The sequence below is a fragment of the Carettochelys insculpta genome, chromosome 2 (genome assembly GCF_033958435.1).
Source record: "Carettochelys insculpta isolate YL-2023 chromosome 2, ASM3395843v1, whole genome shotgun sequence".
Classification (NCBI taxonomy): Eukaryota; Metazoa; Chordata; order Testudines; family Carettochelyidae; genus Carettochelys; species Carettochelys insculpta.
Genome location: NC_134138.1, coordinates 197,779,493 through 197,795,588, shown reverse-complemented (window position 1 = coordinate 197,795,588; position 16,096 = coordinate 197,779,493). Strand labels below are relative to the sequence as shown.

Sequence of the window (16,096 nt, the reverse complement as noted above, 5' to 3'; positions counted from 1 at the left end):
TCACCTTTGCCCATGGTCTAGGAAGACATTTGGCGACAATGCACTTCTTAAACTGAAAGTGTCTCCACTTGATGAGGGTCGAGAAGCTGCTTTGCCTCCTATCAGCAAAGTCTCTGCTTCTTTTATTTCCATAGCTCTCTTGTACAGCTCAGCAGCCTTCTCGAAATCACCTCGTTCATAGCTTGGGAGAGAAGTAAACCAAAATTTAACCAAATGTACCCCACCAACTCACTCCTTTACTGAAGTCTGTGAAAAAAAAATCCCTTTGTTAATGCTGAGTTAAGACTGCCTGGTGTTAGCTGGTGCCCTTCCAGGCCATTTTATTCATCAAGGGTAGGTCTACACAGCAAGTCCTTGTGTCCACACAGCACAACTGCTATTTTGAAAAAAATTCAGAATACCTATTTCAAAATAGGTGCTGTTAAGACAGGGAATAGTGCCTATTTCAAAATAAGCCATAATACATCCAACTGCTCTGTTTCGAAATAGGCTCTATGCCTACATCTTCATTACAGGGTTTTGCCGACAAAATGCATACTGTCGTCAGAACGCAGCACTTCCGTGAACAGCCTTCTGCCTCTCCCTCATGAGGCAGAACACCTTTCTTGACAGAATCTTTTGACAAAAAGCCATGTGGATGCTCCAGGGGGCCCTCTGTCGACAGACAGGGCTTTTGGGTCACCAGACAGTCCTGTCCGTCTACTGTGCTTCTGGTTGGCTGTTTTGTCAAAGGATTGACCAGGCAGTCCAGCCACTCTCTGTCAAAAGATTAGAGAGACAGAGCACTCTGCTTTCGTGTGTGACCATGATCCGTTGACAGAAGTTTTGTTGGAAGATCTCTTCAGATGGCAACTTCTGTTGACAGATCACTCTAGTGTAGACTTAGCCTATGTATGTAGATGCTCTATTTAAGTGCTATTTCGAAATGCATTTGTGTGTGTAGCGTATTTTGAAATAATGCTATTTTAGAATCTCTCTTCTGGAATAGCTTTTTGAAAAACAAGGCTGCTGTGTGGACCTTACCCAGGAATCTCTGAAAATAAGAACAGAGAGGTAAGATAAAGGGCCCACACAACCTAAATTCTGCCCTGCTGTAGCTGGTGCTAGCCACTGGAAATTATCAGCCTGCACTCCAGCTGCGTTCGCTGTGATAAATGTAACAGTATTGCATGGTGAAGCAATAAATTGGAAGAGTTGTGATCTGCAATATGGCAAGATCTGGACCCAAGTACCTTCATGTTTGCTGTGAAGGGAAAGAGGTGCATAGGTACCTCAAAGTTCCCGTCTGCACCATTTCAGACTGTTGCCCTGCTATTATTGACAGTTACTAACACTGAATACATTTTAGCCTCTAATTTGTCTAATAAAGCATTTTCTTTTGATATAATTATTCATATTTGATCATTTTTTAATGGAAGACGTTCCCCTTTATTAGGTGACAGGAGAAAAAAATTTGTCCTTACCTGAGCACAGCTAAGTTTTTTAGCGTTTCTCCCACACGAGGATGCATATGACCAAAGCTGTCTTCGTAAATCTTTAATGCTCGTTCATATAGCGGTAAGGCTTCAATGTGCTTTTTCTTTTTGGGTGGGGAAAGGAAAACAAGGTGAAAACAATTTGTTTAAATGGTATTACACATACTATTTGGTTTCTGCAAATGGTACAGACATCCTAGAAAGGAGCTTCTTTGCTAAACCAAAACAGTATTTTGTCTTGTTTTTAAAATAATTGGCCTGCATTGAGTAGAAAGTCCACAACTACAATTTTATCTGATCTCAAATGCCTAGGCAAGATCACACTTGGTTAACATGCATGAAGACATGCCCGAATTTCAGTAGGTAATGCTTCCTCAGTCAGTACTAAACCAATCCTTTAGGTGTAGTTTTAAACCAAAGACAATGATTTATTAACAATCCCATGGCTTTTTTTTTTTTTTTTTTACAAGATGTGAAGCATTTTTCTAACTAAATATTTTATAAGCTTGTAAAAATTTACATGAGACTCTGAATTCCTTGAGGGTCTCCTTTTAAATGGAGCTATATATTTTAGCAATTTTGTATATAAAATTTAAGACAAGAAAAACCTACCATTTGACAATGAAGAACAGCCAGGTTTACCAAGGCAGTAGCTACACTGGGGTGCTTTGCACCAAATGATTTTTGTCGAATTTCAACAGCCAACTCATACAGAGGCACTGCCTTGTCAAGCTTTCCCTAGAAAACAAACTAGTGTTTAAATCAGACATGTGGCTGTAGCAGGCCTAGGTGTATATACAATTATTTTGTAAATAAAAAGCTTAGAAAAGTTGTAATTGCTTTCAGGACAAGAATGGGCACTTAGACCTTAGAGTTGGACCCTTAATGAATGTCTACACTAAACCATTCCTGTTGATCATTAATGATCCAAGTGCCTTCAACTCCTCATCCAGTCATTCACTCTGATTATTTCTCAAGCATGTTCTTGTCAACATGCAATTCCTCCCACTAGTATCTAAATCAGGCAATATTTTTAAAAGGGTTGTTTCATCCCTATCCCTCAAAATGTTTGCTCCATTCCCTGCAGCTGTATTCCACTCCCTTACGATAAATGGCAGGGGAATGGGTTGATCTTGAGAAATGATTTCTAATGCACCCTAATATTACAGGGGACATGGGAAGAAAAATTCAGTAATCAGAAAACGTCAAAAGGTGGTGTTTTCCAACAGGTATTTTTCAAGCAAATTTGTTCCACTCCAGATTTGCATTTGCCTCCCTTTCTGATTTTTTGGTAACCTGGGACATGTAATGGGGATTCTATTTCTGGGATATGGATGTTTGACATTTAGCATAAAAGGGAAATTCAGGAACATCTCCAAGGTAGTTTTGGCTTGTGAAGTCTGCAGTTTTCTCCCTGTTTCTTCAAAGCATCAATCGTCAGTAATGATTTTTTCAGCTCAAGGAGTAACTGTGAATAAAGTCAATAACTGTGTAAAGTAATGTGTTTGACTATTCTTTATGTACTGCCCAACTCTAGTCTTTTCCCTTCCACTAATTCTCTTTCTATTTTTATTTTTGTTCTTCCAAAGGAGCACTCTCTACAAGCATAGTAGTGTTCTTTTCTGATAGTGTCAGCTGCACCAGTCTGAAATGAAAAAAGCTCATGTGATCCTAACCCATTTCAGAATGTTGCTAGAAATGCTAGCAGAGAAATACTCGTACAAGGGCACAGAAATGGTCTGGACAAGAGAAGTTCACAGGATTCTTCTTCTAATTTAAAAGAATGCCAAAATGCAAGCGTGCCTGAAGAAACACACAACTACTGTCATCCTACTCTGTACTTTTTATTTGAAAAAAATCAGGGTTCATGTTCTGTCTAGGTTCATGGCTGCAATATTCCTGCAATATTCCTATGGAAAGGGATTCCCCTTTATATTAGACAGAAAACTGGCAGTTAATTTGTAAAGTATTTTGAAAACATAAACTACGACTGCCATCAGAGTATTCAGCAATAGAGTGATTACTTATTTTTCACTTAACTGAATTGAGGGTTCAAGATACCCACAGAGGGAGCTATTTATGCAGATGCTGGCTACTCTAAAAGCTCTTTCCAGTTCTATTATATATTCTCAGGTGGCTGACGGAGTTCATATGTAAAAATTAGGAGAAATTACACTCAAGTGCCAAAAATATGGTGTCTGCACCTGGGTGAATTGGAACAAACTCTTTCAAAGGATGCTGCATCAGGTACGCAGAGGAACTCCAAATATGGAAATGGAGAACAGATTCCATTGCAACAGCCACAATGCTGGCTTTTAACTGACTTTTTTTTTTTTTTTCTGGTAAATATACTGGCTGAATAAATTTGCCTGAATGAAGGTAAAGTTTCCAGGAGCCCAATACACTGAAGTCATTAAAGAAAAATTTCTCTATATGCTTAAATTTGTTATTGTGCATTTTTGTAAGATGCTGCTATTGGAACTCCTTTTGGTACTCTGCATCTTGCGGGATGGAAAGTGCAAGACATTATTTTAAAATGATGTATAAAACACATACGCTTACCACCTTTTTGTAGAGTACAGCAAGGTGTTTCACAGTGTACGCCAAGGAGGGATGATCAGGGGCTAGTGCTTTCCTCCTAATTTCTAAAGCTCTTTCATAGAGTTCCTCAGCCTTATCGTAGTGTTTCTTTTCATTGTATAGAGCTGCCAGATTGTTCAAAGACTGTGCACAGTCTGAGTGGTCTGGTCCCAAGACTCTTTCCCTCATTTCTAGGGAGCGCTTCAGAAAAAGTTCTGCTGTCCTATAAAAAAAATTCACACCACAGTTTGCCAAAGATTATTACATTTGTGCAAATTACTAAGGCTACTGTTGTGCCTGCAGAAATGACACTGTATTCCAACAGAAATATCAGCTGCCTCTAGTGAAAGAAATATAACAGAGCAACTCATTTAAGTAGTCTTAGTGAGTAATCAAATACAAGAAAAATAATAGCTAGCCATATGCTGTCTCACTGAAAGAATGTAGTTATAGAATTAATTAAGAGCCAAAATGCAATCTTAGAGCACCAATACCAGCTGTCCAAAAGCTAGCACATAAGGTCATAAGGAATAAGTTCTATCCTTCTATTACATTATCTGGTAAATATTCCTTTTGGATCCGATCTGTACCTTTTTGTATACCTCACACTAGCTTACTCATCACACTAGCTTTAACACAACTCCTCCCAGGAGTAAACTTTCATGAAAAAAGTAGACAGATCAGGCAAAAGAACCCCAGAATGATGGAAAAATTCTGAAAGCAGCAGTTAGAATGCTTGATGCAAACAACTGTAAAGAATGTAAAAGAAACAGGTTTGAATATAATGGGCTCAGCTGCTATAATCTACACGTTGGGACCTATCCCCAGACTTTCTTCTGAAGTAATTGTTCAAGTGTCTATGCTATCACATGGTTATGTATACTAATACACTACTGTGGTGGTGTGTTACTATTCCATCACACATTTACTATTTTCCTCTGTGACAAAAAGCACGATCCCCATAGAATACCTGCATGCAATATCCACTACTGCTAGCTAGTCTGTCATCCTGACACACACAGACTATGGAACCCTATTCTTGAGACAGGTCAGTTTAATAAATTGGAAATATCCCTTTCACATTAGATGGTGAGAAGGACTAATACATACAGAAAATATGGGTTCTATCCTAGATTTGCCCCACAGGAGCCAAATGAATACTTACTGCATAACAGCTAGGGATCAGGCTTACATTTATCATGGTACAAACAAATGCTCTTCTATCATTGTCTCCCTTCAGCTACATCAAACTACCAAAATGATCCTTTTATGGTTGATTCAGAACTATAGGAGAACACCCTGTTTCAAAAAGCAATGACAAAACTGTCATGGATATCTTTACTAAAATACAGTGTACTATTTAGCTCACCAATTAAGTTGGGGGGAAAGAGCTAAAGTAAATAGGGATCTTCTGAAAAAAATTGCAAATGAACTGAGACACTGTGGAGTATACAATGATCTCACATGGCAGATTGTCCAGCTCAGTCACATATTATCCCTGACTTTGGCCTGACTACATGACGGGTGAAACAAGAAATAACTTACATGTATCAACTGCTGCAAGTCAATTCTCATTACTACCATTTTGTGCCAAAACGCTAGACCACAACTTATTTTAAATTTTGTATTCCACTATTGAGGCCTTGATAATTGGATGAAAGAAAGATGTCTAAAAGGAATTAAAGACTTGAGGTGAAATTCTGTGTTGCACTTCTAAGAGGCACGGCAAAGAAGAATGGATGTTAAGGTGGCTTTAAAGCACCCTCCCACTCCAGGCTGCTTGAGGTATCAGAGAGGCTCTCCCTGTAAATTACACAGCTCTGGGGGCCCAAATTAAAGAACATCTCCAGGTTGCCCTGTGAGTTGAGCTTGCAGGGCTGCTACCCTGACACATCAAGCCCTCTAAATTAGGGGATGCAAAGTTGTCCTAGGAAGATAGTTTGATGGATGTCTTCTGAAGGAATTCACTCCTGGTCAGTTCTGTGGCTTTTGTGCCTCTTTATGCTGCGCTGGCCTTTTTGTACCTCATAAAGGAATAACAGCAGGGTCAAGGATCTCACCTATAATATATATGTACATTTCATTCATTACTTTCCTTGCAGGACTGGGATTTTAAATGCTATAAAAAAAACCCCTTGCTATTAGAGTCAGAACTTTATAAAGGTGTCTGATGTAACAAAACCACTCTAGAGATGACATAAAATACTCCATGTATTTACAACTAGTGATACAGGTTGAATCTCTCTAATCTGGCAGCCTCAGGACCAGACTGGTGCTAGTCACGAGAATTTGCCAGACCACTGGTGGTCAATATTGTCTAGCAGCACTACTAACACTTCCACTGCTTACTGGGCTCTTAGAAGACATTTAAGGGTAAATTACAGCTAAATAACAGCACAGAACACTGAGAGCCACGACTGGTGGCTGTAAGCAAACTTTATGGGACCTTGGAAAACTTGGCACGTCCATGATAAGTGGTTGTCTAGCTCACTAAAATCATACCAAATGCTGGATGTTGCCAGATGAGAGAGTTCCGGACTAGAGAGGTTCAACCTGTAGTTAAATTTAGTGTAGAATTGGTAGGACATCAGTGCTAAGACAGACAATTCAGTGATGTGGTAAATATCCATATGCCAGTGACACATAGTACAGCAGATTTCAGTTACTTACTATGTGAGAATTTCATATAGAAAGTGGTAAAACAGATTGGAAATTCCACTGTGTTCAGCATTTGAAAGCATTTAAACTCATCACTGGGAATTTTTATGTGGTTCCATGTACTATGCTTTGCCCCTTTGGATATAACAGGAAAAGAAGGACTCTATCACTGTGTCACATAAACATTACTTACTCCAGATTATTCTGCAGATAATAGAGAACTCCAAGCTCATTGAGGGTTCGAGCATTATCAGGTGAGTCTTTCCCTAATGTGAGCTCTTCCAGCTGCAAGGCTCGTTGACGCAGAAGAGCAAATCCAAACTAAAGCAAAGCACAAGGTAATGAAAGTCTGTCACCATCCCTTCAAAACTTTGACATCTGATTGACGTTCACTTCTGTGCAGAAGGGCTGCAAAAGGCCTTTGCACCAAACAGACCCCTTGTAAGCCCTGTTTTGAGAATTAAAGAGCTGCATAGGTTTTTCGTCTGTCCTCTGCATGGGGGTGAATTACACCCTGTGTCTCTCCATGAAATATACATCCTCAATTCGCTGCGCTCTGGTTTTGCCTTACCTCTAAAATATGCTTTAATCTTAAATTGCAGTCCAAACAATCTGTTTCAATTAATTGTTTAGGTCTTAAAAATGCAAAATGGAATTCAAGCTGATGTACAAAACCATAATAAAAATGTTACTGAAGGTTTTGCAAAGTTTTGCAGGAAGGGTTGTTACAGCAATAGTTGTCATAAATGATGTGGGCTGAGAGCACATAGTGTGGCCAGATACTCCAGAGACCTCTGATGCCCCCTAGACCATACTGGTGGTTTTAATAAAAAATGTGTGTGTAACAGACATCATGATGAAAGTTCAGGAAGTGAAATCCCCAGGAACAGATTTTATTTTTCTTTCAATAACTACGGTGTGAAGAGTCACATTTTCACTGTTGTCCTCTATGTTGTTCAACTACATACATCCTAGCAGAGTTCTTATAGCATGGGTGCTTCTTTTCCTCCAGGAGACTGAGCCTAGAACTAGAATTCAGCTAGAAGCTTACTGGCAGGAGAAACAGACACAGGAAAAAAACAAAACAAAACAAAAAAAAAACCCACACAGAAGAATCACAAAAGGGAGCACACTCTTGGGTCTTCATTCTGAAAACACAACCAAGTGTAGCAGTGATTGACATTGTCACCACTGGGTTGATCTATGGTGGCAAGCACTATATGCAATAGTGACGAATACCAGAGGGGTAGCTCTGTTAGACTGTAGCCACAAAAACAATGAGAAGTCCTGTGGCACCTTACAGACTAACAGATTTTTTGGAGCATAAGCTTTCATGGGCAAACACCCACTTCGTCAGATGCATGGAATCTGATTAAATGGGTGCATGCATCCAGCCAAGTGGGTCTTTGCCCACAAAAGCTTATGCTCCAAAAAAATCTGTTAGTCTCAACGGTGCTACAGGACTTCTGGTTGTTTATATGCAATAGCGTTGTAGAATTAAACCGTCAGTTATCTCCTAAAGAGCACTCTCTCTAGTTTCCTTTCAAAACACACAGTCTCCGGCTGAAATCTAAATCCCCAAAGTCTAATATTTGCAGATTTCTATATCCACATATTTATTTTCCATCTCTCACCACTATATTCCAGTTATACTTATGCACCTTAATCTCCAGTGAGGTTGAAAGAGTAGATATCAATGCTGCTCCTGAAGTGGTTAATCTCACAAACTTTCAATTATCAAAAGCTCTTAAGCACTGGATTTTTAAAACACCTTCTCAAGCAAACTTTACCATCCATTCAACAAAGCCATAATTCGCCCCTATTTTGATTAAGTATAAAATCTTTACCAAATTGCCTTTCCGCCTTGCTGCTTTTTGTCGCATTTTAAAGGATTTTTTCCTCAGCTGTTCAGCTTGTTCATATCTGAAAATAGTTATTTAATATGTTACAAGAACATCATACATGGCAATGATATGCATTTTGGGTTAGATTTTCAAAATTAATCTAAGGCTATGCCTACACAGCAGCATTATTCTGAAATAAACTATTCCAGAAGAGAGATTCCAAAATAGCTTGTTTCAAAATGACGCTACTACGCACAAAATGCATTGCTAGTTTGAAATACAGCATCTACACACGAGTGCCTATTTCGAAATAGAACCACCAAGGCTTATGATGAAATAGATTCTATTTATTCCCTGTCTACACAGCCCATATTTCAAAATAGATATTTTGAAAGAGGTGCCATCTCTTCATGGAATGGGGTTGACCTATTTCTAAATAGTGGCTTCATTGTGTAGACACTAGCAAAGTTACTTCAAAATAATGGCTGTTATTTCAAAATAGCTTTGCTCTGTAGACATATCCTAAGTGACTTAAGATAGAAGTACCCCTGAAAGTTACTTAGGTACTTTTAAAAATCACATCTTTTGTCAAAGATGAAAGTATGCTAAATGCTTATGACTGCATTAGGAGTGTAACAGGGTGGCAGTGTTCTTCTGTTTCCCCACCTTCTTAGCAGGTGGTGTCACCCTGCACAGAAAACCTGACTAGTTATGGACAGCATGCCTTCACTCCACCCCAAATATAAACAGACACAAGCTGCTTTCTGCACAGAGAGAACTGCAAGGAAGGGCTTGTCTATATTAAGTGGAAGATCAACCCCATTAGGGTTGATCTTCTGGGCTTCGATTTTGCGCATCTGGTGAAGACTCAGCAAAACTGATCTCTCTGGGGTTGGCAGTCAGCCCTATACTCCACACTATCGTGTGGCATATGGGAGGTCAATGTGAAAGTAAAGAGGCTAGGTCTTCTCTAGGAAAATAAGCTGATTCTGATACACAATTCTAGCTACACAAATGCCATAGCTAGAATTGTGTATCTGATATTGACTTATTTCCCTACTATAGGCTATGCCTATGTCTACACTACAAGATAAATTCAAATTTAAGGCTCGATTTTACAATGTGACTGTCTTCACTTAAATACCATAAGCTCGATTTAGGGAGCCCTAGTAACGATATTATATCATCGCCAGGACCAGCTGGGTGTAGTGTCAAGTTCAAATTTAAAAGTTGTAATAAAAGTCAGTGTGGAGGTGCCATGTCCTAAAATTGAATTTATTAGCCTCCAGAGGTGTTACGTATGTACCCCTCAATGCCCCACAGTGATCCGCTCTTGCCGCTGCTCTCCAGTTGCGCAGAAATTCAATTTGGGACCAAGAAGCCTGGGTCACGTTTGTATGAGAAGCAGAGAAATGCCTCTTTCTTTTTCTTTCTTTGCGATTAGCACTGTGAGTGAATCTACCCATTACAAATACCCACAACATGGTTCTGCCTCTACCTCTCCTAGATGAGCACTTGGTATTTTTTTTTTTTTTTGCACTGCCTGGTGCTAGCCAGTGCCCCATCACGCCACGTGGCGTCAAGGCTGTTGTGGGGGTTATGCCTATATGAGAGGCTGAGAAACTTCTTCTCATCGGTTTACATTTGGGGAACCACCCCACTCCCCACCACAGGTGCCACACAGTCAGGGGTTTTCCATGCTCAACCACATCACATGGTTAGTCCCTGACCCAATAAAAGGATGTGCCTGCCATTCGGTGCTGACCATGCTGCCAGGCAGCTCCATGCCCTGGCTTGCGCACAGTGAGGGGTCCAAGGGTGGGCTAAGATTTTGGGGGGCTTGCAGCTGCAGGCGGGGGGCAGGGCAAGTTTCCCCAAGCAGCTAAGATTTTTGGGGCGTTGCTGCTGCTGGGAGGAAGTCTTCCACAGCAACTAAGATTTTTCAGGGTGTTGCTGCCACGGGGGGACAGGGGAGGGGGAGGACTACCTCAACTGGCCTCCCACTCAAACCCCACCACATCCCCTGCCACAAGTACCTGGGGGCTGGCTAGCTGTTGCCAGGGGAAGTCTCCCCGGGTGGCTACGAATTGCAGGGCATAGCTGCTGCCCAGGGGGAACGGTTCAAATGGCCCTCAAGCCACAGACCCCACGGCCAAAACGATTTTCAGGGACCATGTCAGCTGGCTAGTCAGCCTCCCAAATACCAAACCACCCCACAATGGCAATGAAATTTGGCAAGTTCCATCCCCTGCGTTGGCAATTTCTCTGTAATGAAGAGGGAAGCCAAAAATCTTTTTTCCAGCCTTTTCTATCCTCTTTGTAACTTTGGACCCCTTCCTGCAGGGAAGAGTGGGTGGAGGGTCAGCTGAGAACACAGACGGTGCACAGAAGCTGTATAATGGACTGGAAAGCTAAAAATCCTCTCTTAATAAATCTCTTTTTTCAAAACCTTTACAATTTACTCTTCACACTTTTCATTGTCCCTGTATTATTTTCAGGGATCAGATGCAATCAAGGGGTGGGGGGGCGGATAGTCAGTGGAAGGCCAGTTGAGAAGATATACACCTGCTGATTTTTATAAAATCTTTCATAAAAGGTGACAAACCTGGAGGTAAGTGGGGAAGGAGGAGGGAACAATCAAGTGGGTTTCCTGGGTGAAGAGGAGAAAGTGGGCCAATCGGCCCCTTCTATAAGATGCTTGTACACTAATGCCAGAAGCCTGGGGAACAAAACAGGAAGAATTAGAGGCCCTGGCACAGTCACACAAGTATGAGATGGTTGGAATAACGGAGACTTGGTGGGACGATTCACATAACTGGAGCACGGTCATGGAAGGTTATAAATTGCTTAGGAAGGACATACGGGAGAAAAGGAGGAGGAGTTGCGCTCTATGTGAGGGAGCAGTATGATTGCTCAGAGCTCCAGTATGAGGAAGGAGAAAATCCAGTTGAGTGTCTTTGGGTTAAGCTTAGAGGTGGAAGTAACAGAGGTGATATTGTAGTTGGTTTCTGTTATAGGCCACCAGATCAGGGAGAGGAGCTAGGTGAGGCTTTCTTCAGGCAGCTTAGTGAAGCTTCCAAATCACAGGCCCTGGTTCTAATGGGAGACTTTAATCATCCAGACATTTGTTGGGAGACCAATACATCAGCACACAGACAATCCAGGAAGGTTTTGGAGACTACTGGGGACAACTTCTTGGTACAAGTGCTGAAGGAACCGACCAGGGGCCGTGTGCAACTTGGCCTGTTGCTCACAAAAAAGGAAGAATTAGTAGAAGAAATCGAAGTGGGAGAGAACCTGGGCTGCAGCGACCATGAGATCGTAGATTTCAGGATCCGGACAAAAGGAAGAAGGGTGAGCAGTAACATACAGACCCTTGATTTCAGAAGAGCAGACTTTGACTCCCTAAGAGACCGGATGAGCAGGATCCCTTGGGAAACAAAGATGAAGGGGAAAAGAGTTGAAGAGAACTGGCAGTATTTTAAAGAAGTCTTATGGAAGGCACAGGAACAAACAATCCTACTGCGTAGTAAGAAATGCAAACATGGTAGGCAGCCAGCTTGACTTAACAGGGAAATCCTTAGTCAGCTTAAATTCCAAAAGGATGCATACAAGAAATGGAAAGGAGGACAGTTGACTAAGGAGGAATATAAACAGACGGCTGGAGAATGCCGGGCAGTAATCAGGAAAGTGAAAGCACAATTGGAACTGCAGCTAGCAAGGGATGTGAAGAGTAACAAGAAGGGTTTCTACAGGCATGTGAACAATAAACGGGTTATCAGAGAAGGTGTGGGGCCATTACTGGATGAGGGAGGTAACCTAGTGGCAGATGATGCAGGAAAAGCTGAAGTACTCAATGCTTTTTTTGCCTCAGTCTTCACAGACAAAGTCAACTTCCCAATGACGGTCCTAGATGATGCAGTATGGGAAGGTGGAGGGCAGCCATCTGTGGGGAAGAACAAGTTCTGAGCTATCTAGAAAAACTAGATGTGCACAAGTCCATGGGTCTGGATTTAATGCACCCGAGGGTATTGAGGGAATTGGCAGAGGTCATTGCTGAACCTTTGGCCATTATCCTTGAAGACTCTTGGAGATTGGGGGAGATACTGGATGACTGGAAGAAGGCAAACGTAGTGCCCATCTTTGAAAGAAGGACAATCCAGGGAACTATAGACCCATCAGCCGTACCTCAATCCCTGGGAAAATAATGGAGGGAATCCTCAAGAAACCCATTTCGAAGCACTTGGAAGAGGCGAAAGTGATCAAAAGTAGCCAACATGGATTCACCAGGGGCAAGTCCTCCCTCACCAATCTGATCAGCTTCTATGAAGGTAACAAGCTCTGTGGACATGAGGAAGTCAGTGGATGTGATATACCTTGACTTCAGCAAGGCTTTTGATACGATCTCCCGCAACATTTTTGTCCATAAGTTAAGGAAATATGGATTGGATCCTTGGACTATAAGATGGATAGAAAGCTGGCTTGATGGTCGGGTCCACTGGGTAGTGGTCAATGGCTCAATATCTGGATGGCGGTCTGTTTCAAGCGGAGTGCCGCAAGGCTCGGTTCTGGGGCCGGTGTTATTCAACATCTTTATTAATGACCTGGAAGAGGGACTGGGTTGCACCCTCAGCAAGTTTGCAATGACACAAAAGTAGGGGGAGAGGTAGATTTGTTGGAGGGTAGAGAGAGAATCCAGAGGGGCCTGGACAAATTGGAGGACTGGGCCAAAAGAAATCTGATGCGGTTCAATAAGGAGAAGTGTAGAGTCCTGCACCTGGGGCGGAAGAATCCCAAACATTGTTACAGGCTGGGGACCGACTGGCTCAGCAGCAGTACAATGGAAAGGGACCTAAGGGTTATAGTGGATGAAAGGCTGGATATGACTAAACAGTGTGCCCTTGTAGCCAAGAAAGCTAACGGCATACTGGGGTGCATTGGGAGGAGCATTTCGAGCAGATCTAGGGAAGTAGTTATTCCTCTTTATTCGGCACTGGTGAGGCCACATCTGGAATATTGTGTCCAGTTTTGGCCCCCCCAGTATAAAAAGGATGTGGATTTGCTGGAGCAGGTTCAGCGAAGGGCAACAAAAATGATTAAGTGTCTGGAGCACAACACCTATAAGGAGAGGCTGAGGGATTTGGGCTTGTTTAGTTTACAGAAGAGAAGACTTAGAGGTGATTTAAGAGCAGCCTTCAACTTCCTGAAGGGGAGCTCTAAAGAGGAGGGTGAGAAACTGTTCTCAGTGGTGTCAGATGGCAGAACAAGGAGTAATGGTCAGGAGTTGAAGAGGGAAAGGTGTAGGTTAGATATTAGGAAAAACTTCTTCACCAGGCAGTTCTTGAAGCATTGGAACGCGTTGCCTAGAGAGGTGGTGGATTCTCCATCCCTTGAGGTTTTTAAGTCCCGGCTGGATAAGGTCCTGGCTGGGATGACTTAGTGGGGGTTGATCCTGCTTGAAGCAGGGGGCTGGACTAGATGACCTTCTGAGGTCCCTTCCAGCCCTAAGATTCTGTGATAAGTCAGTTGCAGCTACAGTTTAAAAAAGCTGTTAGAAGAAAGAGATTTCTGTGTATTTGGCCATCTCTGTTGATGCACTGGTTTTCCTTCCTTCCACTTGGAAAAATGGACATTTCCTTACCATAGGAGGGGAATGAGGCAATTCAATGTGGGAAGATGATGTGAAATACAAGTGAAAATACCCAGAATGCTATAGCAATGAGGGAACTGTGGGATAGGTTCTCACAATGCACTGCTGCAACAGTTGATGTTTGTGGATTGAGTGTGGCAGCAATAAGTTGATTTTATGAGGAGCATGTGGGGAGGTGAGGATAGTCAAATTCAAATTTATAAAATTCAGCATGACAATATTGATACTAATAAATTTGAATTTATCTCATAGTGTAGACGTAGTCTAAGCCAAAGACAAAAACCCTAAAGGCGTAGCCAGATACTTCCAAGTTTGAAGAAGAAACTTCGGCAGAGCTATTGTGTTACTTCAACCGCCCATGAAAGAAAATCCCCAAGACACAGAGTTTGGACACAAATCTATAGTTTGTTCTGCAGCTGAGAAGGTAAGGACTCAGAATCTGAGTTTTCCATGATTTGGTTGGCGAATAGTTTGCAAAGAGAGAAATTTCAACTGTTTCCTCTGGAACTACGTTCAAGTTCTGATGCTTTCTCTGCAGAGCTAATAATACAAACTCTACCAAGGAACTTTTTGAATGAGTTTTACCCAAGCACATTTCCAGCATCTCTCCATTACTACCACCCTGATCTTTGGCCTGTGAGGAGAAAGAGGAGGACTCCTTTCTTTCGTCTCCCTCCTTTCCTCTCCCAACATCACTTCCCAGCTTGAAATGAGCACTGGGAAAGCATTTGCCTCATAAGTGGTGTCTTTATATCATCAGTATACAAAAGTATGTGTTGGGGAAGGATGAATGGCCTTCTTATTACGGCACTGGATTGAGGCTAAGGAAACCTGGTTCTGTTCCAGGCTCTGCCACCAATGTACCTTGGAAAGATCACTTAATCCACATGCATTAATTATTAAGGGTTAAGCATTTTGCTCATATGTAAAACTTCCCTACTCCATAGACATGATGTTAATATAAGACAAGCAGGATTTAGATACATTTATCCTTCAGAGGACTCACAGACCGCTTCAACCAGACTTGTAAATTCTCCCTATATTTTGCCTGGATCTAACAATTTGTTTTTGATGGCTAAGTACAACATCTTTATGATTTTTCCCTGCTGTCATCTATCCCCAGGTAGAAGTAAATGCTGCTGCTAATAAATACATAATATTAATAAATAAATAAATAAATACCACCTAGTACCTGTGTTTGGGCTGGCAAATATTCATGGACTATTTTGTGAGGGTGAAGTCTGTACCAATACAAGGGCTTTTTTTTAATGTATTTTTGTATAACTGCATATAGTTGGACACCACACAAATATGTTTACTAATCTTTTTCTAGATCTCAAGCTCTTTTCCTTGTGATACAAACGCACAGTTCACACAATGGTAGTAGTTCTGCACAGGCATCAAAAGGAAATTAAATCTATAAAAATGTGTAATTGTAGAAAGAAAGACAATGTAACCCCCTAAAAGAGCTGCATGTTCTGACAAATCCAGGAAATCACCAATCCTATTAAACTTACTTGTTCTGTTTTTGGTATAATGTTGCAAGTGCATCAAGTTCACGGGCAACCCTGGGATGTTCAGCACCGTAAGCGTTTTCAGAGATTTCCAGTGCCTGCTTATATAACTGCTCAGCATTTCCAAACTTCTTCCACTGCACATAAACTCCTGCTAACTGATGCAGGGACTGAGCAACCCTGGGGTGATCTGGATCCAGTGCTGTCTCCCAAATTTCCAGAGAACGCTGCAGAGGAGCAACTGCCTGCAATAAAGGAGTTGAGAATGTAATTAGCCAGGCAAGATATTGTACAAAAAACCTGATCAAGCACTTACTATGCTCTGCTTAAATGGCTCACTTGCTGTTATACAATACTGTACTACTATGGCCCCTT

The 16,096-nt window shown here is 41.6% G+C and overlaps 1 protein-coding gene across 2 annotated transcripts in view; it reads right to left on the bottom strand.

The window, feature by feature from the left end:
* NPHP3 (nephrocystin 3) overlaps positions 1–16,096 on the bottom strand; it is a 53,049-nt gene continuing 36,953 nt past the window's right edge. For both annotated transcript variants that reach the window (XM_074988272.1, XM_074988273.1), the window contains exons 21-27: positions 15,725–15,966; positions 8,561–8,636; positions 6,907–7,034; positions 4,038–4,278; positions 2,088–2,213; positions 1,464–1,579; positions 1–181 (exon numbers count right to left, since the gene is read on the bottom strand). In XM_074988272.1, coding sequence (XP_074844373.1) covers positions 1–181; positions 1,464–1,579; positions 2,088–2,213; positions 4,038–4,278; positions 6,907–7,034; positions 8,561–8,636; positions 15,725–15,966 — 1,110 coding nt within the window. The remainder of the gene's footprint in view (positions 182–1,463; positions 1,580–2,087; positions 2,214–4,037; positions 4,279–6,906; positions 7,035–8,560; positions 8,637–15,724; positions 15,967–16,096) is intronic.